Source organism: Syngnathoides biaculeatus, chromosome 4, assembly GCF_019802595.1.
Source record: "Syngnathoides biaculeatus isolate LvHL_M chromosome 4, ASM1980259v1, whole genome shotgun sequence".
Taxonomy (NCBI): domain Eukaryota; kingdom Metazoa; phylum Chordata; class Actinopteri; order Syngnathiformes; family Syngnathidae; genus Syngnathoides; species Syngnathoides biaculeatus.
The window spans coordinates 30696720-30720596 of NC_084643.1; the positions used below are offsets into that span (position 1 = coordinate 30696720).

Below are 23877 nucleotides of genomic sequence, written 5' to 3' on the forward strand. Positions count from 1 at the left end.
GAAATTTAACAGCGCATACATGTAGAATTTGGGTTTTGATTTAAAGTTCATTCAAAATACAATTGCATAAATAAGGGGTGTTAGTTACTTTTTCCAATTTTGATTTTTTTTTTTTTACCAGGCGCACACGAGCGAACGTGGAACGTTGACGTGCACGTGTGCACAAAAAGAAACCACAAACACGCGAACAACAACAATAACAAATGGGACTGGAGGGGCAAATTCGAGTCGTTAGCGTCACCTGTCGGCAATATACAACACTGGCAGAAAAAAAAAGACAAAGAAGGAAATGTATATGTGCGAGTGTGTGTGTGGGGGGGACTTTGGAATAAAGGAAACGAAGTCATGTTTTGAAATCCAAATGCACCCAAGAAACACAACACCGAGGGGCAATTTACTGTCGAATTAATGGATGTTTTTGCGATGTGGGAAGAAACTGGAGTGCCCAGAGAAAACGCACGCAGGCGTTGGCCTCACAGTTCTGAGGACCGGGGTTCAAATCCTGGCTCCTTCTGATTTAACTTCACACAGTGAGACAGAAATTCAATGTTTTTCCTCAGTTAATGCAAACATCTGCCCCCACACACATGCATGCATTCACGCACGAGCACAATTTTCATCTTCAAAAGCCTACTTTGAAATCCCCAAACCTTGCATAACCTGGAAATTTGCAATTATGAAAGACTGTTTTGTGCATTTAAGACAAACTATTTCACATTCCCTTCATTACTGTAGGTGCGAAAGGTCATGTATATGTGCCCTGCAATTGACTGGCAAACAGTCCAAAAAGAAATAGATAAATGGATGAATCATCCTTGTGCATCTTTTTTTTTTTTTTTGGGGGGGGGGGTGGGGGGTGAGTAGTGTTTGTAAAATCCCACCATGATCACCATTACAGTATATTGTTGTGTCTAGGCCTCTATTGACTACAACAGAAACAGATAAAGACGCTTTCAGCTATAGCGAGAGAGGCTTCAGCAACAGCCTGCAGGTTTGCCAGCAGTGACAAACAAAGCGCGCCTTATATAAGAGGGAAGGCACACAATCTTCGTCGTCTTATCTGTGCACAGAATTTAAGACAGGATGTCTGTTCAGATGAGTAGGCTTTGTTTACACTGCTGCTGTAAACACGCCACTTGAGCATTAGATTGGGTTTTGGAAGGGCTTTAGGGGAAAGAAAACACACGGGTTTGCGCACGTACATTGCCAAATAAAGGGGTTACGTTTCTGTTTTGTTTTTTAACTGAGAACACTCAAACAATTGTGTAATGATGGGACATACATTGGATTTTAAATACATACTGCAAACCCACCCATACATTGAAGCCATTTAAGATATTTACAATTTGTTATACCACGCAAACGCGAGAACATCCAAACTCAAGACAGATGTGAGGCCGATATGCTCACCACCACGACACCTTGTTGCTGCCATGAGAATCATTGGGACACAAATATGCTATCACATGAAAAAAAAAAGGAAAAAAAAAAACTGCAGTCAAGCATAGCAAAGATAACCCCAGAGCAAATTACTGTAAATGTAACAGGTTTTAATTGTAATCTCGATTGAGATTTCAATCAGTGTATATGTCATCTTTTACAGTCGTGTTTTTCCTGGAAGCTCAGCAAAGCTCATGGTGTACGCTATATGCAGACAATAGCTTGTTGAAAGAACGTTTCAGCAAGGCCCTCTCAAATATGCAGGTCCCATGTGAACTGTGGGGGTCACCAGAGGGAGCATCAGCAGTGTGGGCCAATGTAAACCAGAGCGAAAGAATGTAGTTACTGCAAGAAAAGAACAAGAGACAGAATGAACAACATTAAATAAGATTCAGCAGTAGACTGTTTAATAATGACGCTCTTCCAGGTCCACTCAAATTTCTGCCTCCCTGTTGCATATTGTTTACAACACTATGATTATTAGGCTTATATCGTGTGAGCATTTTAGAGTTTCTCCGAGGTTTTAGGAATATCAAACGCTCTCCACTGACGCTGCTATGTGTTAAAAAAATTATTCCCATAATTCAAATAACTTCCAAGGTACAGCTCGCAACATCCAATTTAGATGGATATGGATAAGATTTAGCCACGATTTCACTTGGCATAATTATGTCATCTTTTCACAACATAATTCCACACAAAAAGACATTGAAAAAGAGAGACTACAATAGCGCTTATCTGGATGTTGCAAAGCACACATTTTCTCCTATTGTCATTTATAAAGGTCCTCATTTTGCAATTGTCTACAATACAAGACTCATCTATGCATATCTTGTCAATAGCACTCATCCTCATTAGGTTCTCAGGAGAGCTAGAGCCGAGCAAAACTGACTCTGGAAAAGAGGTGGGTGAGACCCTGGACTGGTCGCCAGCTGACCACAAGACAACTATTCACACAAATGGACAATTTAGTCTTTAAAAAAAAAAAAAATCATGGAAAGAGGCCAGGGTATCGGTAGAAAATCCAAACATTCACAGGGAGAATATCCAAAATTTTGTCTGTCTTATCATTTAGACAGCCGTGAGGCCATCAACAGTTGACAGTTTTTGCCTTGACAATGGAGAAGTGCAAATTACGGCAAGTTTCTCCAAACAGGATCTGGTCTTTACAAATTATGCAGAGGAAGATCTGCTCGGACCAGCACTGAGAAAACGTCTAGAGCAGGCGGTCCTGCAAAGCCAGGTGAACTCTATCTGGTGGCTGCTTGAAAGAGTGATAAAGCTTTAGCTGTGAACTTAACGTTTAAAGGCTTCAAAGATTATGATGGTTACAGAATAAATGTTTGACGTGCACATAATTTCCAATCACAAATGTGCCTTTTATCAAGTAATTTGGGAAACACTTAACTTTTACATTTTAAGGCATCTAAAGAGAGACACACCTTAGACTCACTGTTCTGATCTGGCGTCATCTCACCAGCTTGGCTGAGTGATCCCGCTTTGTTTGCAGGTTGTGCTCCTCGAAGCATCACTGTTATGGCTGTGGGGGCTTTCTGCCCTAATGACGACACAAAATAAAAATAAAAATGCTCAGCACTAAATGCAGTACAAATGTCACTGTAAATCACAATGACTTTACTGTTCTGATCAAGTCAAACTCTTAGCTAGACAAAACAAAATTAAAAAAAAAAAAAAAAAAAAAAAAAAAAAAAGAAAAAGCAAATGGGTAGGATTTTGTTTAGGGCGGCGGTGAATACAGTTGAACTGAAGACAAAAGGGGGGGAAAAAAACAATTTACAGCAAGTATGATGACAGTTTTTATTGCAACAGGGACAGAGGTTGTCATGTCAATACATGTCAGCATTTGTATTGATGGATATTACATGCAAGTGACTGAAGTGTTTAGAAAATATGACATGAGGCACATGAACAAAAAAAGAATGACAGCTTTAACAACAAACTCTTGTTAGCCAGGCCAAAAATATCAAACGAACCTCATACAATTATTCTCTGCCGTAGAGCTTTACATATTCTTACGATCTACGCAAAAATGGCACGTAAAACAAAAGCTGCATGTAAAAACAAAAAAATTAAAAAAATCCCTGACTTTTGAAAGATGAATTACACCACAAATATTATACAGAGCTAGTCTTTCCCCCAAGATCCTGTCTTGCCCCCTTACGCAATCATCCTCGCTCAGCTAGTGTTGGATGAATACCGCTGCCATTCAGCGTGGTCGTCGCACTTTGGCAGTTCGAGACATACCGGCGTTCTGGTTGGTGATGTGGGCCAAGCCTGGCAAACTGCTGGCGAGCTTGGCCAGTCCGCCATTGGTGAGCAGTTGCTGGATAGCATTGGTTTTGGCCACGCCCCCCGTGGTGACCACAGGAACTGCTCGGAGCAGAGTGCTGCTGTTGGTGGTGGTGGAGACGGCGCTCAGGACCTGACCCTGCTGCTTACCACAGAATGCCTCAAGAAAAACCAGACAATATCGATAAGTCTCATTGTGCTTATGTACAGTACACATGAGGTCCCCCAAAGTATTGGAACAGCAAGGTCAATTCCTTTGTTTTTGTCATATCGTAAAGACATTTGAAGAAAAGATGAATATGAGACAAAAGTTCAGAATTCTACCTTATATTTCATGGCATTTACATCTAGATGTATTAAAGAACTCAGTTATCACACCTGCTTTTGAAGCCACCCACTTTTCAAGTGAGCAAAAGAATTGGAAAGGACATTAATAAATTAAGTGAAGAATATTTGATACTTGGTGGGATAACCCTTACTTGCAATAACTGCATCAAGCTTGAAGTCAACCCATTGACTTCAAAATGTTGCATTTCTAACCTTAACGTTTGAAATGGTTTACCGGGCCTCTTGTTTGTTCCGGGGTTGGGGGTGGGTTCTCCTACTTTACAGGAGGTAAAATGAATGCTCTACTGGGTTAAGGTCTGGTGACTAACTTGGCCAGTCCAAGACCTTCCACTTTTCTACCCTGATGAAGTCCTTTGTTGTGTCTGTTTTGGGTCATTATCTTGTTACATAATGAAGCTCCTCCTGATTAATTTGGATGCATTTTTTTGTCAAATGACATACAAAATAGCTTTGTAGACTTCAGAATTCCTTCTGCTCCTCCCATCATGGGTTACATCACGAAAAAAAAACTAGTCACACTGTTGAAGAAGCAGCCATGCAAGACCAAGCCATGACATCACCTCCAGCATTCTTCAAAGATGAACTATTGTGTTTTGGATCATAAGCAGATCCTTTCTTTCTACATACTATGGCCTTTCTATCACTTTGGTAGAGGTACAGCCTCATACTTCCATAAAACTGTTCCAAAACCTTTGTGGCTCATCTCTGTACTTTGCAAAATCTAATCTGACCTTCCAATTCTTTTTGTTGCCAAGAGGTTTCAGTCTTGTGGCATTGCCTGTATAGTTCTTCTCTCAGTCGTCTTCGAACAGTAGATGGTGGTACCTTCTATCCTGCGTTTGGAGGTGATGTCACTGACTGTTGTCTTTGGGTGTTTCTTCACAGCTCTCATAATAGTTCTGTCATCAGCTGCTGTTGATACCCTTGGCTGACCTGTTCCATGTCTGTTGCTCAGTTCATCAGCAATTTCTCTCATTTTCAGGATATTCCAAGTTGTTGTATTGGCTATCCGCCCAATGTTTGTGCAATAGTTCTGATCAATTTCCCCCTCTTCCCACAGGTTTCTTTTCTCCCAAAGACTGCGCTCATCTTCATGTTTGCTTAACAGTAAATGTTGTTTTCACAGGTGAAACCCAAAGCCAAAAACAAGCATGAATATTTGAGCAATCAATCTAAAAGCCAACACCTGACAATGTGAAATATCCATTAGTCACATTTTCCAATACTTTTGCTCACTTGAAAAATGGGTGGGTTCAAACAAAAGGTGCTCTGTCCCGAGTTGTTTAAAACATCTAGATGTAAATGAACTAATAGCTGCAATTCTGAACTTTTGCCTTATCGTCATCTTCTGATTTGTAACCCAAACATATTCAGTATACAACAAACAAAAGAATAGAGAAACCTGTTCCAATATTTTTGTAGGAGACTATATTCAGATTTCAGACAGAACAGTGATTCTCTAAATGTGGCGTGCAAGCGCCCCCTGGTGGTATGTATGGAATCACAGAATTAGATTAAACTGTGCTGTGCATAATGTTGCAATGGCTTAATTTTTTTTAACCCTGTTGAGCAGACCCCCCCCCCTCCCGCCCCCAAGTGCTATGAGGCAGACGAGGCTGCAACTGCAGTTTCTTTAATCCGGAGTAAAATCCAGGTGATTCTAGGCCACTTAGCCAGAACCGACCCAGCTTTGCTTCCGAGAGTGAGCGTTCTCAGGCTAGTTTGTTGTGATTCTTTTCTCATTTTCTGATAATGTTAAAAAAATGACTTGCGCAATTACTCTACAAAGCTAACGAAATGCTCGATGGAACTGATTAAATATGAGAGCGAGCCATATATACCTGCGTGCTTCCGGTGGAAGCTTCCCCAAAGGGCAAGCTAGGTGCTTTGGTGACGATCTCCTGCAGACTGAAACTTAGGCCTTGTAGCAGACTGCTGGCGGAAGGTGCTAAACACACAAACACATTTATTACTATCCATTTTTAAAAACCATCCCCATTCCAACCCATGCAGCCCCTGTGGCTACTTCAAACTGAGTGGACACACAACACACACATGTCCAAAGGGGTAATTCAGGACAAGTGACAGTGATGGTGTAACTAGTGATCAATAACATTTCTTAAATGAGCTCACACTCAGAACACTTTCACTCCAAAATTGACAGAGGCGCTCTTTGTGGTGGTGAAACTATAGCACCGCATGGCGGAGGCTATAGCAGCACAGTTGAGAGTACCATCAAGTGTGCAGGGCAGGGCAGATACCTTGGGCAGTAGCTGGAGCTTGCGCCTGGATTGGTGCGGACGACCCTGACACCATGCAAGGCTGCACGCTGTTGAAGGAGCTGGAGCCTGGAGACAGGGTACCAGACACCTCTGAGAGACTACCAGACCTGTAGTGACACACATAACCACCAGTCTACTCAAGAGCCACCTCAGAAAGTGCTCTGTGGTCAAAACCCTCCGTTTTCTCAGTGCGCAACGGTCCCTCTGCACCAGACACTTTTTTTGTCTGACTAGGTGGGATTGGGGCATGGGTGTTGTTTGGGGTTCAGTACTGTCCTCCTTATTATGGCCAAGTACAGCTGGGATGACTAGCTTACCGCTGGCCTGTGAGAAGTCCAGAGAGTTCCATGGCTCCGGCCACAGTCTGTCCCATTGTCACGGCGACAGGCTTTCCAGAAACACCCACTGCACAAAAACATCAAATGTGTAAATCCCCAACCACTAATGTGCAACAAGACATCATCAAAGCATCCAATTTCACTTAATGAGTCCAGAAATTTACTTCCAAGTAATGTAGCTTTCTTGATCTTATTCAAGCAACTTATAGTGACAGCGGAAACGTATGTTAAAAGTGCTAAGAAAGATGACACCCGCTGTTATGACTTCAAGGAAATTCTGGATATTTTGTCAGAACATTTTGAATTTATCAGGAACATTTGCATCTGAGCCAAAACAAACACAATACCAGAACAAACCTAAGAATAGTGGCGGTGAAAAACATGAGCCTTAATTTCAAATTCTTATGTTTTTGCATAGTGACACCAATGTAATGTTGAAGATCAAAGAAAGTTAAATAAACAAACCAAACTGAAAATTCAGTTTTTAAAGACTGCTTTCATTGTTTAAGGGAAAAAAAAAAAATCTGTTCCCTGGCCCTGTGTGAACAAGTAATTACCCCCGTTGTTAAATAATGAATTTCATATTGTTGCTAATCACATAGTTTGATTAATTTTCAACTGATTACCTCCAGACCCATTCATTCAAGAAATCACTTCAACAAATCTGTGCTGACGAAATCAAGTCAGACAGAAGAAGAAAAAAGCTGCAACAAAAGGACATGATCGCCTTTCCTATTGATCTCTTCTTTCCGAATAAAGGCATTGTGGGCATTCTGAAGCGATCAATAGGAAATGCGGCAAGTGTTTCCCACATCCACTTTCGTAGCCATCAAGCAAGGAGATAAATATACAACTGGGCTAATCAGTGTTGTTTGAAGTCATATAATTTCCCATAACATGTGGAGAGCTTATGAGCGTGTCTGAACAGCTCCCTCACTGGGTCACTTTTAATATTACAGATGATTCATTATACAGTATCCTACAATACACCAATATCGCAGCAGACCTTGCAATGTCACTATATACGACATCAGGATGAAAGTACACAAAATATTCGGCAGCCTAACAGTATGTTGTACAAGAATCAACTTTTAAAAAAATGACAAAACTCTACAATTAATATTTAATCTTTAAAAAACAGCACTGCTTTGTGCATACCAAAAAAAAACATTGATGATATAGCACATTTAATAACTTAAAAAAGGAACTTAGAATGTTAGAGGCACCTGGGCTTGGCTGACATATGCGATATCTTCTTAATTAATTTCAATTTTTTCGAGTGTTCTGTGGGAGCTGTGCATCATATTTTCTTTCTGGACATATAAACTTAATTGCTTTTCAAAGATGGTTACTCCCATTTGTAATGAATGCGGTTCCAGCAAGTCGAGTAAAAATTGTCACAGTAGCTAGCCAGCCGCTACAACAGAGCTGCAACTGGTTGGATCTTACGTAGGCAAAGTCCTTGCTGCAGTATTTAGATCTAAGTTGGTAAAAGTTGCTCGCTCCTTCACTCACTCAATGGCAAACCTAAAATTAACTGCCGCATGCCATCTCAAAAGACCAGAACATTTTGGATCTCCAGATGGGCTAAGATCAGAAAACAAGGCAACTCATCAGAACAAAATGCAGCCAAACTGGAACACTTGGCATACCTGTGTTAATACGGTTAAATCGACAAGATAGGCAGTTTATGCTCCACATACAGTAACAGGACCACATTTCACACTGGCTATGTATATTTTGAAGACAACTGAGACAAGATAATCATTATTTCAGTATGTACCATTGTGATATTTTTGTTTGGTGGTGTGCTGTGATGTTTCTCAAGTTGGATACTGTATTAGCCTCAACTAGGGCTGGGTACAGAAGCTTTACAGCACTTATTGAATTGGTTGATCATAAAATGAATTGCATTTAGGTACTTTGTGAACAAGAGCTGATAATCTTACCAGTGATTGCCAAAAATGTTACATGTGGTTGTAGCATCTGGCAAAAATACATATTGAGTATGCCCATAAACATGTGTTTTGAACTCCATATCTTTACTGTATTGAATCAGTTAAAAAAAAAAAAAATAAAAAAATAAAAAGTTGCTTGAGCTTTTGTAATTTTCTTAGTAGTAATACAGGAACCGGTACTGGAGTGGAGGTATCAGTATTAGTGCTGGTATTTGATACCCAGCCCTAAACTCGGCTCAATAAAGGTTGGGAAATATTGATCTACGGGGAAAATGTATTATTTACTTTGTCATAAATAGGTAAACAAAGTATTTTTGTACCTTCCTGTGCAGCTGAGCTGATGGTAGCCCCTGACGACTCGCTTTGAGAAACAATTGTGACTTTGATCTTGGCCCGTTTGGAGGCTTTGCTCGGAGTCGGACTTGGGGTTAGGCGCCTCTTGCCGCGAGCCCTCAGTTCATCTCTATCCAATGCCTCCATCTGATCACTTGTCACTAAAGAACAGGACATGGTGGTTTTATGAAGGGGATAGCACACTATACATTGTATGAAATGTATTATAGTATTAAATTTACAAATCACTAAATGGAGATTTTTGAGTGGAGCTGCTGGGGAAAGCAAGGCAGTACTGATATAAAAATCGCTAGTGCCCTTTTCACAATTATTATATAGACTTGAATTTTTTTATACACACATGCGCGAGTGCACGCGCACACAATATTTCCAAAAGTTTTCCCTTACTTGCCTAAGTTATGATTTTAAGTGACATCATATACATAATCCATAGGGTTTAATATGAGATCGGAGCACTCACTGTAGTTTCAAACACCTTAAACTCTTCTAGAAAAGTTTTCCATGAGGCTTAAGAGTGTATGTATGAGAATTTATAATCATTTGTCCAAAACCGTAATTGTGAGGTTGCATGCTGATGTTGGATCAGAGGACCTGGCTTTCCGTCTCCACTATAATTCATGCAAAAGCGTTCTATAAGTTTGAAGTCAGGGTTGCGCAGGCCAGTGAAGTTAGTCCTCTTCGAATTCTGTTCTCCATGTCTTTCTGAACCTTGAGTTGTGCAATGATGCAAAGTCATGGTGGAACAGAAAGAGGCCATCTCCAAACTGTTCCAACAAAGTTGAAAATTTCCAAAATAGTTCTTGAGCTGCGGTGAAAACAACTCTGAAATGCTTTAGTGAACCAAGAGATTTTGGACAGTCAAGTAGTTTGGGGATTACCCCTTTCTGTTCCAACGTGGCTGTGCAACAGTGCACAAAGCAAGGTCCATAACGACATGGATGACAGAATTTGACTGGGCTGCATAGAGTCCTGGTCTGAACCCTACAGAATAACTTTGGGATATATTAAGTAAAGACTGAAAACCAGGCCTTCTTGTCCTCTATCAGTTTGTAACCTCCTATACATGCTCCTGGAAGAGGTGAAAATTTCGATAACCTCAACCAATGCACACACAGCACACCAAATTGACAGGAAAAAAAAGAATTGTTGAAAAGTGTTGAGTTATTAAAGAAAAGGTACAATATCACAGCCATGAGTATTCAGCTCTTTTGTTGAGACACTCATTTAACTCTGGTGCGGTCCATTTCTTATCGTCCTTGAGATGGTTCTATATCTTCACTGAAGTCCAGCTGTGTTTGAGTACTCTGAGTGGACTTGATTTAGAAAGCCACAAGCGTCTATCACTGACCTTATAGCTCAAGGAACATGTCACAACAAATGAGAATCATGAAGTCAAAGGAACTATCTTAAGAGCGCAGAGACAATTGTGGAATGGCACAAATCAGGCCAATGTTACAAAAACAAAAATCTGCTCTACTTAAGGTTCCCAAGAGCACAGTGACCTCCATAACCCTTAAATGGAAGACATTAGGGATGTCCAAAATCCTATTGGAGCTGGTAATCTCGGCAAACTGAGGAATCAGGGGAGAAGAGCCTTGATGAAAGAGGTAAAGAAGAAGCCAAAGATTATTGTGGTTGAGCTCCTCAATTGCAATTGGGAGAAACTTCTACAAGGTCAACCATCATTGCAGCCCTCCAACAATTGGGGCTTTATGGTAGAGTGGCCCGACGGAAGCCTCTCCTCAGTGGAAGACACATGAAAGCCCACGTGAAGTTAGCTTAAAAAATACCCGAAAGACTCCAAGATGGCGAGAAATAAGATTCTCTGGTCTTATGAGACCAAGGTAGAACTTTTTGGCCTTAATTCTAAGTGGTATGTGTGAAGAGAACCAAGCACCACTCATCAGCCATGTAAGAGTCCCAACAGTGAAGCATGGTGGCATCAACATGCTGTCGGGGTATTTTTCAGCTGTAGGGACAGGACGATTGGTTGCAATCGGAGGAAAGATGAATGTGGCCAAGTACAGGTATATCCTGGATGAAAACCTTCTCCAGTGTGCTCAGGACCTCCGACTTGGCTGAAGGTTCACCTTCCAACAAGACAGTGACCCTAGGCACAGAGCAAAAATAAATCCATGACCATTCTTGAATGGCCCAGACAGACTCAGACCCAATTGAGCATCTCTAGAGAGACCTCAAAATGGCTGTTCATCAACATCACCATCCAAACTAACAAAACTGGAGAGGATCTGCAAGGAAGAATGGCAGAACATCCCCAAATCCAGGAGTGAAAAACTTGTTGCTGCATCGTTTCTAAAAAGACTCATGGCTGTATAAGCTCAAAATGGTGCTTCTAAGTTTTGACGCTCTGAATAGTTATGGCTGTGTGATTTTTCTTTTAATGAATATGCAAAAAAATTCAATAATTCAGATTTTTCCTTCAATGTGTGTTACTCTGTGTACAATGAGAAAAAAATATGTTTTAGAAAACAGTTGTAATATAACTGAAAAATTTAAGGGTGTGTGAAATCTTTCCATACTCATTGTATATGCTAATGACGAACAGAGGAGAGTGAATTCCCTGACTAGAGTTGATTTCCTTTGACATACTGTTGTCATTGTGGATACAGTGGGGGCCCGACGAGGGCAAGCGGAAGCCAAGGAGAGGGGGGGTGGGTGGGTGTAAGAGGCCAGAGAAAGGAGGAGGGATAGCCACTTACCAAATATACAAGGAGGAGTACCGGGAGGAAGGTTTTTCCTCACAAGCATGTTTTGTTTCATAAAAGCAGCAAACTGAGCTGTGAATGAATTGGGACAAGGAGAGGAAGGAGGCCAGAGAGGAAGGTTGTAGAAAAGGAGAGAGAGTATTTCAGTCACGTTCCATCTTGCCCCATCAAGATGTGACGTGAATATCTACAACTCACTTTTTTCATTGCTCCTGCTATGACAACACCCTTTTCTCAGCCATCATACAGATTTTTTTTCCAGCCATTTACATGTGAGATTATATTAAGAATGTGATTTAATGTGGGCGCAGATCCTCTATATATGTATGAAAATGTGGTTTTTTTTCCCCCACTTCAATCTCTCTTCTAACCTTGAGCCTGCTTGTGTGAGAGCACTGTGCCAGAGCGTTGCATGTGGGTCTTCAAGAGCTGTGTAGCTGTAATCAGACTGGATTTCTGCGCAGGAGACAGCCCGATCTTGGGTTTAGGACTTGAAGTGGGACTGCTGCAGACACTGGACAAATCCTGTACAACACAAGTAAGAGGACATTTAGTTCAAGGTATTCTTGTCCTCATCTGAGTGATCTTGAGTCAATCCCAGCTGAGTTTGGGATAAGAGATGTGGCGTATTCCTAGGCAGACAAGTTAACTACTAGTCCATTGCGCTGATCCATAAAGTAACATATTTTTGGAATTGTAAATGTAGTCACTCACATTTGAAAAATGTACGGGTGTGGTCAGTCAAGCTTGCAGATATAGTTACGGGTGTGGTCCACCAGTCAGGCCGGTAAATGCTTAAAATTTAGTTCAAAATAATTGGTGTTAGTGGCAATAAGATAGCGATACATTGTAACAAACTCCTGGCAGCAATTGTGATGCATTGCTATGGGGGGGCTGGGTGTGTGTGTGTGTGTGTGTGTGTGTGGTGTGTGTGTGGGGGGGTGTTTCCACGCATCGTGGGACTGCCGTAAATATGAGGCCGGCTTGCTAGAACGTGACTTTATGTCCGTGCGCTTCACGTATTGGCCACACCTGAAACAAGCGACGAGGTGGATGATAGTCTAACATTTTTTTTGGGGTGGTAGAGGGGGCATTCCGTCACACTGCCTCGCGAGCAACACAATGAGTACCCCTGGTGTAACCGAATTTCCCTTGACATGGCTCATTATGTTGATGACCTTTGAGTTAAATGAGCTCGCAGTACATGAAGCAGCTCTGAACATGCGCTTTCGGCCCAACCTCCGTACATGTTCAGTACGGTTAACTTGCATTTCCTGTTTCCAGGTGAATACTGGTTGTTTTGTTGGCAACGTTTTTGAAATAAACACGTAAATTAATGTCAAGGCTACACAAAATAAGCGACGTCTTTCAATACCTATTTTTTCTACTCGTAACAAATTTTACGGGTGTGATTTTTTGTGCTCGACTGGGCAGATTTGCGAGCATGGAGGCGCGCGAGCATGGTTGCACTCGTCAAATGTGAGTGACTGTAAATGCATTTATTCTGGACGTCATTGGTTGACATGAAGCATAAACCTCCATTATCATTTAGCTTATGCACTTCAACACTTACTGTATGCCTCAAGCTGTCATTACTTTACCTCCGAGCCTGACGGAGAGATAGGGAGTCTGACTGCAGGGGAGGAGGGGCGCCCTCTCTCTGTGTCAAAGGGGAGTTCTCTTCGAGGCCTCCTCTTCTTCTCAGTGTCCAGGTCCCTCGTTTCCCCTGAGCCATGGCTATGGCTCTCTGCCCGCGTGAGTACACCCGACAAGAAGTCTGAAATCTCATCCTGTGGACCAATGAAGGAACAACAAAACACATTTGCCATTTGAGTTTGAATGGCTCTGTAAAGCACCAAAACAGAAAAAAAATGGATTTGAAAAACCAACCTGAATGCAGCGGTCAACCATCGTCTGCGTCAGTCCATCCGATTTCATTTTTGCAGAACTGATTCTGTTAAGAGGATATTTATTGCACTGACTCCAATGACCGCCTACGTAGATGCTTTTTGGAGGACACATCAGACACGATGACTCACCTGAGGTTATCATCAGCTCCTCCCACCACCACCATGCTGTTATCAGTTCTGAGTTTCTCTCGGAATTCCTCCATTCCTTCGATACTGCACTGCAGAGCGTTCTGACCAACCACAAACAACACCGGGGTCTTCATGTCCAGAAGTGGGTCATCCACATCCTGTGAGTCACACAAATGTCATACTAACGCTTGACTACAAGCTATGGAATAAAAATTGAATTGTTGAAAAAAATGCCTTGATGGCATACCCCTCTTGGACCACTGACTGTAAGCAGAGGGAAGCTGAGACAAATGACAGCGGTCAGGTACACCATGAGGGACACCTGTTGAGTAGTAACCATTAAACCAGCTTCCTCCATCAATACCCACATAAGAAAAACACTACAAATTTATAAATACAAGAGACCATACATGACAAGCTATGAGAGCTCCGGCGTTCCAACCAACCAAGATAATAGGCTTGTGAGGAAAGTGTCTGTGAACCTGTGAATGACATTGAGACACAATCAACCCTCAGTAGGAACATGAGAATTCTGCAACCATTTTTCTTTCTATGTTGGCAACACAGCAAAGTCTGATTTGATGAGGAACTACAATTACCTGCATAATTTATATCAAACAAATTGGTGGGATGATGCAGACCATGTCCAGCTTCATCTCAATCCTATTACATTATCTTAAATGTTGAGTAGTTTTATACAGTAGTACCTTGACTTACAACTCACAATGCTGTCAGTAAATTACGTTATGAGATTAGGTAATTAAATTACAAAATGTAATTTTAATCCATTATATCTGAGCAAATCTAATTGAATTAAAGTTGTTTAGAGAAAAGTTCCACATTTACAACTTTCGTCACATTTGAAAAATACCTGGAATTTTTTCCCCCCACGGTTTTCTCAAAGCTATTATGTGTGATTGGCTGTCACTGGCTGAGCCATTCTGGCATGATCTCAAATGACATTTTCCCAAATATGACCTTTAAGCACCATTTCGCGGTACAACCTATATTATATTCAATTTTGAATGTGTTAGACACATCAATTTGAAAATATAAATTCATTGACTTTTGAGTTTCGTTATAATTTCGGACTTTATGCAACATTTACGCATCTGGGTTGTCACATGAAGCACTGTTGTCAAAATTGTGCATACATCAGATCCTAATAGTATGGAGTAGTGGTTTTCCACATGCTGTACATATACAATGCAACAAACATTGTCAGGTTTTGTTATCAGTTTAGTATATGTGAACAATGAAAAAGAACAATGTGGTTAATGCCATAATTCTTTTTTAGTAAAAGAAAAAAATGTGACTTCCACCCATGTCACTGCAAGAGTAGATGACAAAAATCTGATTAAGCTTATTAGCTTCAGACATCTTGTTTTCAAAATTATTATTATTTTTTTAATATGGAGTGAACAACCTATATATTCCTGTGCTGGATTATTTGGTTGCGCTCTAAAAATCACAGTGGAAAAGAAATTTTACCTAAGAACGGAAAGGCATATGTATGGACAGGGCCATGGATAAAGGAAAAAGCTAATGAAGCAACATGTCAAAAGAAAACCCCAAACAACATTTAAGGCATGGTCCAGAAGTGGATCTTACCACAAAGAAGAAGCTCGCTCATTGGACGACAAGGAGGAAATGGACCGATGTTTTAGACAATGGAGGTAGGAGTCGGAATGGTAGTGGGGGTTTAGGAGGAGGAGGAGGGGGCAGACAAGCATTTTGCCTACATCATATTGAAGTGATGAAGCCTTTGTTGTAATGTTGAATTCCAGCGTTAGAGGGCGCAAGAACAACCAAGTCATTTTATAGTTTGTCATCTACTTATTTAAAAGGAGACATCAAGTGTCAAAGCATTAATTATAATTTTTTCCGTTTTCCAAGCCACTTATCCTCACAAGGGTTGCAGGTGTGCTGCAGCCTATTAAAATTAAATAATCAAAATGTAATAAACAATTTACTCATATTACTTTGAGAAAGTAAATGAAAGTTACTATTACATTACTACGACTAATACATTTTCAACACGGTATTTAGTCATTATAACCAGCATATCCCTAATCTTAATAATCTTCCCAACACTGCTTCCAAGTATCGCGAGGAGTACTTCCCGTTTCAAACCATCGCTTGCACGATATTTTTGGTTTTTTTTTTGCTTTGTTGTGGGCCGAAATTTGAGTTATAATGAGTGTAAGATACGCAACCACTCGAGTATAGTGGGGAAAATATGTTTGTGGTGCACTTTCAGCTATTTATTTCACAGGGGGAAAAAAGTCAAACACAAAAATACAAAATTACAACACTCACAAGGAGCATAAAGCAGACGCTACAACTGAACTGCGTGACTGCAGTTTCTGATGTCACGTAACCTGGCATGCACCACAATTTATGTACTAAAAATGTGTGTTATCTTAGTTACCCTTTATAAAACCATTTAATTTTTTTTGCTGTGAGGTTTTTGTATTTAGATTTTATATTCCAGTGCGAGGCGACACAATGGACGACTGGTTACCACATCTGCCTCAAAGTTTGAAGGACATGGGTTCAAATCCGGCCTTGCCTATGACGAGTTTGCATGATCTTCTCATGCCAAGATAGCTGGGAGGGGCTCCTGCATGCCTGTGATCCTAGTGAGGATAAATTGGAAACTGGATGGATGGACAATACATATTTTGCTTTATTGAAAGCCTATAATGAAAAGAATTGAAAGTGATTTTCAGGTGCTGAAGAGATGATTGGCATTTCAGTTCATTTCAAAGGGGACAAATTCATTTTATATCAAATGCATTGGATCACAGAATTAGACTTGTAAATCAAGGTATGACTATTATACATTAAACAAAGAAAATACTTTTTCACGTCATTTCACCCCTAATGTATTGTTCTTATTTCTTGAAATGGTGAATGCACTGTGTACATACATAGTAGCGCTGCAACATTACATTGACTCCCCGTTAACAAGCCAGTAGGATTTCAATCAAATGTCAAAGAACTATTTTTTTTTTTAATAATCAAGGTTAAATCCAGGTATGACAAATGAGAACATATTTTTCTTCGCAATGATAACCTGGCTGCAAACATTAAACAAAGGAACACAATGTTTTGAAATCTGTGTACAATATAAGAAAAATATCACAATGAAAGAAAAAACAAAAAACAAAAACAACAACAATGGCCCTTACCTCAGTGACCTTTGCACGAACGATTCCCAGCATGTGCTCCAGACACTGAGTGATGCTAATATTGGCGCCACTGCTGATCGGAGTGTGTATGGGAATCACCTGGCATACATCAACTGTATTAGTATTTTTATGAGAGACGACAAGAGCATGGTTGCTGGTAATGTGAGTTAAAATGTGTATGTGACACCTTGCCCAAACAGGAAAGCTGTGACTGCCAGAATCTCATTCGCCGCGATGTCGACACAGCTGGATTAGTCGGGCTTGATGGTGCTATTAGGATGAGTGGGGATCTGGGGAGCTTGCTCTGAAACATTGAATCACAAGGGATTTGATTTTAGCTATAGTGCAAAACAAGATGAAGTTTTGCAAGTTTAGTATTTGTCGTGTTGTATCGTACCGGTTTGTTTTGTGACAGAACTCCAACAGCCGGATCCCATGGACGCTTCAGTAGCAGTGAGAGGGCCTCGGCACTGGGAGAACCCGTCTTTGCCGCCGGAAGCAACATTCTGTCGATCAGCGATGGTACCTTCCCAGACAAAAAAAGAGAATAGCACGTTGTCATAAATCACATAGATGCAAAGAGGAGAAACATCACCTGACATGAACCAACCTTGCTTTTGAGGGTTTGAAGAACATCCAAATAGGCAGCAAGCATGGCGAGACTCAGCGATTCAATCATAGTGGTGTGCAACCACTGAGTCAGTTTGGTCTCCCAGTTTACACTGGCCAAGGCATGCCGCACCTTTCTGGCACATTTGTCCACTGCTATTCTGCGCAATATTGGCTCATTGGATGCCTATGGGAGATTTAATCGATCGATTGTTCAAGCACGAACACACAACTCACTAAAAATGAACTTTTTACACATTTACAATTCTAACAATTTGCAGCATTAAATCAGTGTTTGAAAAAAATACATTTTGCTATGTAGCGAATAATCACTTGATCCACATTAGTGGGAGATACATAGAGTATGAAAAAAGTTTGAAATTCCTATGTTTATTTTATGGTCTTTACATGGTAGATATGTTAAGCCAGGACAGAGCACCATTTGTTTGAAGCCATGCACTAAGACAGCAAAAGTAGTCCTTTTGTGACAAACCCAAATGTCTTCAGTATACAACAAAAATAAAGGAACCTTTTAATTCCAAATACCTTTGGAGAGGACTTCTCATAATGTGGCTATCTTGGTTAGCTACGTACATGACAATGAGTCGGCATTATTTTTGCACTGGATATAATAGTATGTCACTTATCTTTAATAATACAGTACATTATGTGTATTGCGCATGTAACAAAGAAGGTTCTCTTGTCTGACTTTATACAAACGTACAAAAAAAAGACAACTTACATGTTCATTGGCCAAACGGGCTAATCTCTCAGCCTGAAGAGCTTTAAGGACTTTATTGAACAGTTTTGTCTGAGCGACTGACCACATAGTCCTGAAAGAACAATGATTATGTCAAAAAGAGAACGTGACAGAGTATGTTTAATACGTTGACTTGCTCTATGCCATTGGCTGACTTGTTTATATGTTCCTCCCAGTCATCAGGAGGAGGTGGACTGTCCGCAACAGTGCGAGCAAACAGGACATGTCGCTCACATTCCTTCATCACACTCTGAGCTTTGTGGTTGTCATACAAAGGAACTGGTGTGGGTGTGACTGTTTCCACATCTATTAAGGCTTCTGACTCTCTGCAATAGAAGACAGAATTGATCACAGTGGATACTTTAAGCACTATTGCTGCAGCAAGCTTTTTTTTTTTTTTTTTAAATAGAATTGATCAATTTCAACAAGTATCCGATTCCTCAATCAGATTTTTAAAAAAATGCTACATTAGTCAACAACAAAATGTGCATGTGAGGTACAGGTATTGTCGTCTTCTACTTTGGGTCACCGTTTTTGCTTCTCAAACTACAAAACCTCCGAGTTCAGTTTGTGATGCTTCAAAAAGGTGGGGGCCTGGCCTGGTGAGTGACGTAGAACTCAGCCAATAATAGTGTGGAGTTGGCTGATGTGAGCCCAGGTTAGACGCTGGCTGTTAACTGGTTAGCACATCTGAGTCTAAACTGCCTAGGTGTCTGTTGCGACTGTAGCAGATTGTGCATAAATGTGCTTATTATGGGTTGATTTATTATCGCTTGCTCAATAAAGCAACTGAAAATGCAACTGCGGGGGCACTGTCGTGTACATTAGTTCTGCTTTACAGTAGATGCATCATACAGTTATCTTTTAAGTGTGAGATGATCCCAGACTGTCTTCTTTAATCTTTCCTACCAGCTCACTTCATTCTTCTTTTCCTTTTGGCTTGTCCCGTTTGGGGTCGCCAGAGCGTGTCATCTTTTTCCATCTAAGCCTATCTCGTGCATCCTCCTCTCTAACAGCCACTGTCCTCATGTCCTCCCTCACATCCATCAACCTTTTCTTTGGTCTTCCTCTCGCTCTTCTGGCTGACAGCTACATCCTCACCACCCTTCTACCAATATATTCACTCTCTCACCTCTGAACATGTCCAAATCATCTAAGTCTCCTCTCTCTAACCTTGTCTCCAAAGCATCCAACTTTGGCTGTTCATCTAATGAGCTCATTTTTAATATTATCCAAACTGCTCACTCCATTACAAAAACATATTTCTACTGAGTGTTACGTGAGTGTGTAGTAACAGTGTGAAAAATTAATCACTGCAAAACTTTGTGGCAGAGACTTTGGGTGACTTTTTTTGTAATCAAATTACAGTGAAGAAAATAAGTATTTGAACACCCTGCTATATTGCAAGTTCTCCCACTTAGAAATCATGGAGGTGTCTGAAATTTTCATCGTAGGTGCATGTCCACTGTGAGAGAGATAATCTAAAAAGAAAAATCCCGAAATCACAATGTATGATATTTTTTTCACGACTTATTTGTGTGACACAGCTGCAAAGAAGCATTTGAACACCTGAGAAAACCAATGGTAGGATTTGGTACAGTAGCCTTTGTTTGCAATTACAGAGGTCAAACGTTTCCTGTAGTAGTTCCCCAGGTTTGCGCACACTGCAGGAGGGATATTGGCCCACTCCTCCACACAGATCTTCTCTAGATCAGACAGGTTTCTGGGCTGTCGGTGAGAAACACAGAGTTTCAGCTCCCTCCAAAGATTTTCTATTGTGTTGAGGTGTTGAGACTGGCTAGGCCGCGCCAGAACCTTGATCCGCTTTTTACGGAGCCACTCCTTGGTATTCCTGGCTGTGTGCTTTTGGTCATTGTCATGTTGAAAGACCCAGCCATGACCCATCTTTAATGCTCCGACTGAGGGAAAGAGGTTGTTCCCAAAAATCTCACAATACAGGGCGCAGTCATCCTCCCCGGTCGTCCTGTTCCATGTGCAGAAAAACAACACCAAAGCACGATGCGACCACCATCCATACTTCACAGTAGACTTGGTGTTCTTTGGATGGAACTCATTATTCATCTTCCTCCAAACACAGTGGAGTAATGACTAAAAAGTTCCATTTTGGTCTCATCTGACTACAAAACTTTCTCCCATGACTCCTCTGTATCATCCAAATGGTCATTGGCAAACTTAAGACAGGCCTTGACATGTGCTGGTTTAAGCAGGGGAACCTTTTGTGCCATGCATGATTTCAAACCATGACGTCTTAGTGTATTACCAACAGTCACCTTGGAAACGATGGTCCCAGCTCTTTTCAGGTCATTGACCAAGTCCTGTCGTCTAGTCCGAGGCTGGTTCCTCAACTTTCTAAGGATCATTGAGACACTACGAGGTGATATCTTGCATGGGGCTCCACTCCGATTGAGATTGACCGTCATATTTAGCTTCTTCCATTTTCTAACAATTGCACCAGCAGTGAACCTTTTTTCACCAAGCTGCTTGGCAATTTCTTCGTAGCCCTTTCCAGCCGCGTGGAGTTGTACAATTTTGTCTCTGGTGTCTTTGGACAGCTCTTTGGTCTTGGCCATGTTACAAGTTTGAGTTTTACTGATTGTATGAGGTGGACAGGTGTCTTTATGCAGCTAACAACCTCACATTGGTGCATCTGATTCAGGATAATACATGGAGTGGAGGTGGACTTTTAAAGGCAGACTAACAGGTCTTTGAGGGTCAGAATTGTAGCTCATAGACAGGTGTTCAAATACTTATTTGTAGCTGTATCACAAATGAATCGATTAAAAAAAAAAAAAAAATCATACATTATGATTTCCGGATGTTTCTTTTTAGATTATCTCTCTCAGAGTGGACATGCATCTACGAGGAAATTTTCAGATCCCTCCATGATTTCTAAGTGGGAGAACTTGCAATATAGCAGGGTGTTCAAGTACTTATTTTCGTCAATGTATTTCATGTAGCAGCACAGTGGGTAACGAGTGAGCGCATCTGCCTGAGAGTTATGGGATGTCAGGTTCAAAACCGGCCTTCCTGTCTGAACTTTCCATGTTCTCCCAGTGGGTGTGTGGGTTTTCTCTGCGGAGTCTGGTTTCCTCCGCCACTCAAAACATGCACACTAGGCTAGATGAAGACGAAACTGTCCGTGTGAATGATTATGTATTTGCGCCCTGCAATTAGCTAGTGACGTGGCGCACACCCGTGACCCCAGTGAGGATGAGCATTTCAGAGAATGAATGAATGGATGGATGGGTGGATTATTCAAATTCTTCGATCAATCGTTCCAGCTCAATAAAAACAATCTGACTCACGGAGAAACTTCTGGTTGGCGTCGAGGGGTGACAAACAGCGTTCTTGCGGGCCGCGCGCTGCTGGCATCCGGGTGAGCATTCCATGGTTTGGCATAGCTGTGGTCAAGACATACCAAGTCAAGCTCCCGATCATGAGCAGACAGCTGGAAGAGCAAGGACGTTCCCATCTTCCGTGCTGAAATCTGGTACTCCTTATCCCCGCTGCGGTGCATTCTAATCCTCGCCCCAAACGGAACCTGGGAAGGCCTCCAGAACTTCTTATGCTTGACACACAGCTACAAGAGAGTAACAAAACAGAAAAATACTTTATACGGGAGTCCTACGAAGTTCCTGCTTCATGACATTTTGTCACTAGAGTACTTAGTTTTCAAGCAGTGGTGGATCATAATTTTGGGCACTGAGTCTAGATAGAAGTGGAAATGGGGCGGGGGGTGGATATCAGGACTACGCAGAAATAGGTCCAATGATTAATCAACTCATGGATTATAGAATTGATCAATTACTGTTGATTAATCTAGTTATTTCCAGCCACCTTTAAACATCAAATTGTCCAAATCCTCAAAATTTCAGCCTCTCATTAAATATTCTCCAATTTCTGTAGTCCTCTATCAAAACAATGTTTTTGTTTTATCAAAATATGACATTTGCAGATATTTATTTTGGAAAATATTTTTTTCCTAATGTTCTGATGTATTTCCGACTAAGATCAAACTGAATTACGATTTATGTTTGTGCTTTTTCTGCAATTCTAATTTAAAACAATTTCTAATTTAAAAATGTCCCGTTTTTTAAATAAAGGGATAAAATGTAAAAAAGATTAAATAAAATCTGCTCCAAAGTGGAAACTTCCTGGAATTTTGCAAGCCACTTTGAAATTGTTAATCTCAATATATTAATATTTGTTCGCGGTTTCCAGTGTGCACAACCCTGCTGGTGTAGACTACTTCCACTAACACATGGTCAAATGAATTGACCTGATGAAGACATCCTTGACTTCCACGCATAACAGTAAAATTAATAAATACAAACTAGACTTGATTGCATTAAAGAAAATGTATTATGTTGGCGCATAGGGAGGAACGTGTAATAATTACCATCGTTTATCAGTGAACATGACCCCGTTGTCTGTGCAAAAACTAAAAAGATAAAACGCTACAATAGTAGCTATGTATAAAACTGCTCCACGCAATTTCACTCAGAGACTTTGTCAATCATCCAATTAATCCTCTTTGGGGAACTCACTCACCTTTGTGAAGTATAATTATTAGATATCTTGGGAAACTTTACAGGTGCTTTGTCTTCCATCATTGCGCACCACCCATGACTAATCAATAGAACGCCATTGTAACCGAGAGGTTTCGACTTTATAGAGAACCGCTTACGGGCTTGAATGCACCATTGGTGTATATCACGAGGTAAAACTAAACCAGATAGCTGCTATATGATGCCAAATAGCCCATGAGCGCCATTAAAGGCCACTCGTTGAGGAGTGACTGACTGCTGTGGGTGGGCTGGCCTCGCATGCTAACGTTAGCATAGCTGCTAAATGCTATTAGAATCTGTTTATGTCGCTCACCTTTGCCTCTAGCGATCCATTTGGGTTTAAAATGGTTCAAAGTCTTCTTGCGTTCCCGGTAACAGGAACATGTACTTGCTTATTAGTCATTAAATGACCTTATTTAAACAACACCGACAGTAGGCGTGAGCTTGCTAGCCTTCTTTTGTGTTGTGTGGGTGTTGCCATTGAACGGAGTCGAAGTCCTCTTCAAGGCTTCCTATGAAAGTCTCGTAACTGAAAGAGCTGATTTCCAAAGAAACTGGCAACCCGAATGTTGGCGCGTTTTGGGCTACTGCAAAACCTGGATTAAGTTTTACTGTGTTGGAATGGATTTTATTCGCCCGCCCAAAAACATTTTGTACTAGCCAGGTTATTCGTAAATTAGTTACAAGTTAAAAAAAAAAAAAAAAGGCCAGTAAAAATACTGTAATTAAAATATTGTAGTCCTGCTCTTTTCCCTTAAGCGTCGTCAGGCCGGTGAAGATGAAAGACAGAGTAGAACCTCATTTAGGATACAGGGAGACACCATAGGCATAAATTATAAGATATTCCAATCAAAATAATGTATTTATTTTTAATTCATCGAATATACTGGTTATAAATGTATTGATTTAAATTACATCATTTATCGCTTT

At 40.8% G+C, this 23877-nt stretch overlaps 1 protein-coding gene across 6 annotated transcripts; it reads right to left on the minus strand.

The window, feature by feature from the left end:
* Positions 1-1579: 1579 nt before the first annotated feature.
* kansl3 (KAT8 regulatory NSL complex subunit 3) lies at positions 1580-23489 on the minus strand. Of its 6 annotated transcripts, none has more exons than XM_061817908.1 (22): positions 22931-23070; positions 21685-21959; positions 18514-18684; positions 18341-18431; positions 17600-17785; positions 17387-17515; positions 17177-17293; positions 16990-17088; positions 14206-14277; positions 14043-14117; positions 13796-13953; positions 13647-13710; positions 13358-13546; positions 12128-12281; positions 11751-11828; positions 8997-9170; positions 6698-6785; positions 6360-6487; positions 5940-6046; positions 3706-3910; positions 2894-2998; positions 1580-1785 (listed from the first exon to the last, which is right to left on the minus strand). In XM_061817908.1, the coding sequence occupies exons 2-22, from the start codon at positions 21894-21896 to the stop codon at positions 1679-1681; spliced, it is 2709 nt and encodes a 902-aa protein (XP_061673892.1). In that variant the 5' UTR covers positions 21897-21959; positions 22931-23070; the 3' UTR covers positions 1580-1678. The 6 variants fall into 6 exon arrangements, with proteins under 6 accessions (XP_061673892.1, XP_061673891.1, XP_061673893.1 ...); XM_061817907.1 differs by lacking the exon at positions 22931-23070 and adding an exon at positions 23261-23489 and having other exon boundaries at positions 1581-1785; XM_061817910.1 differs by lacking the exon at positions 22931-23070 and adding an exon at positions 23261-23488 and having other exon boundaries at positions 1648-1785; positions 2883-2998.
* Between the last annotated feature and the right edge of the window lie 388 nt (positions 23490-23877).

Coding starts and splice junctions, on each gene's coding strand:
- kansl3 (XM_061817908.1), bottom strand. CDS start 21,896: ATGCACCGCAGCGGGGATAAGGAGTACCAGATTTCAGCACGGAAGATG. Junction 18,685..21,684: donor CGCCAACCAGAAGTTTCTCC/GTGAGTCAGATT, acceptor CTTCTATTGCAG/AGAGTCAGAAGCCTTAATAG. Junction 6,047..6,359: donor AGCTCCAGCTACTGCCCAAG/GTATCTGCCCTG, acceptor TTGTGTGTTTAG/CACCTTCCGCCAGCAGTCTG.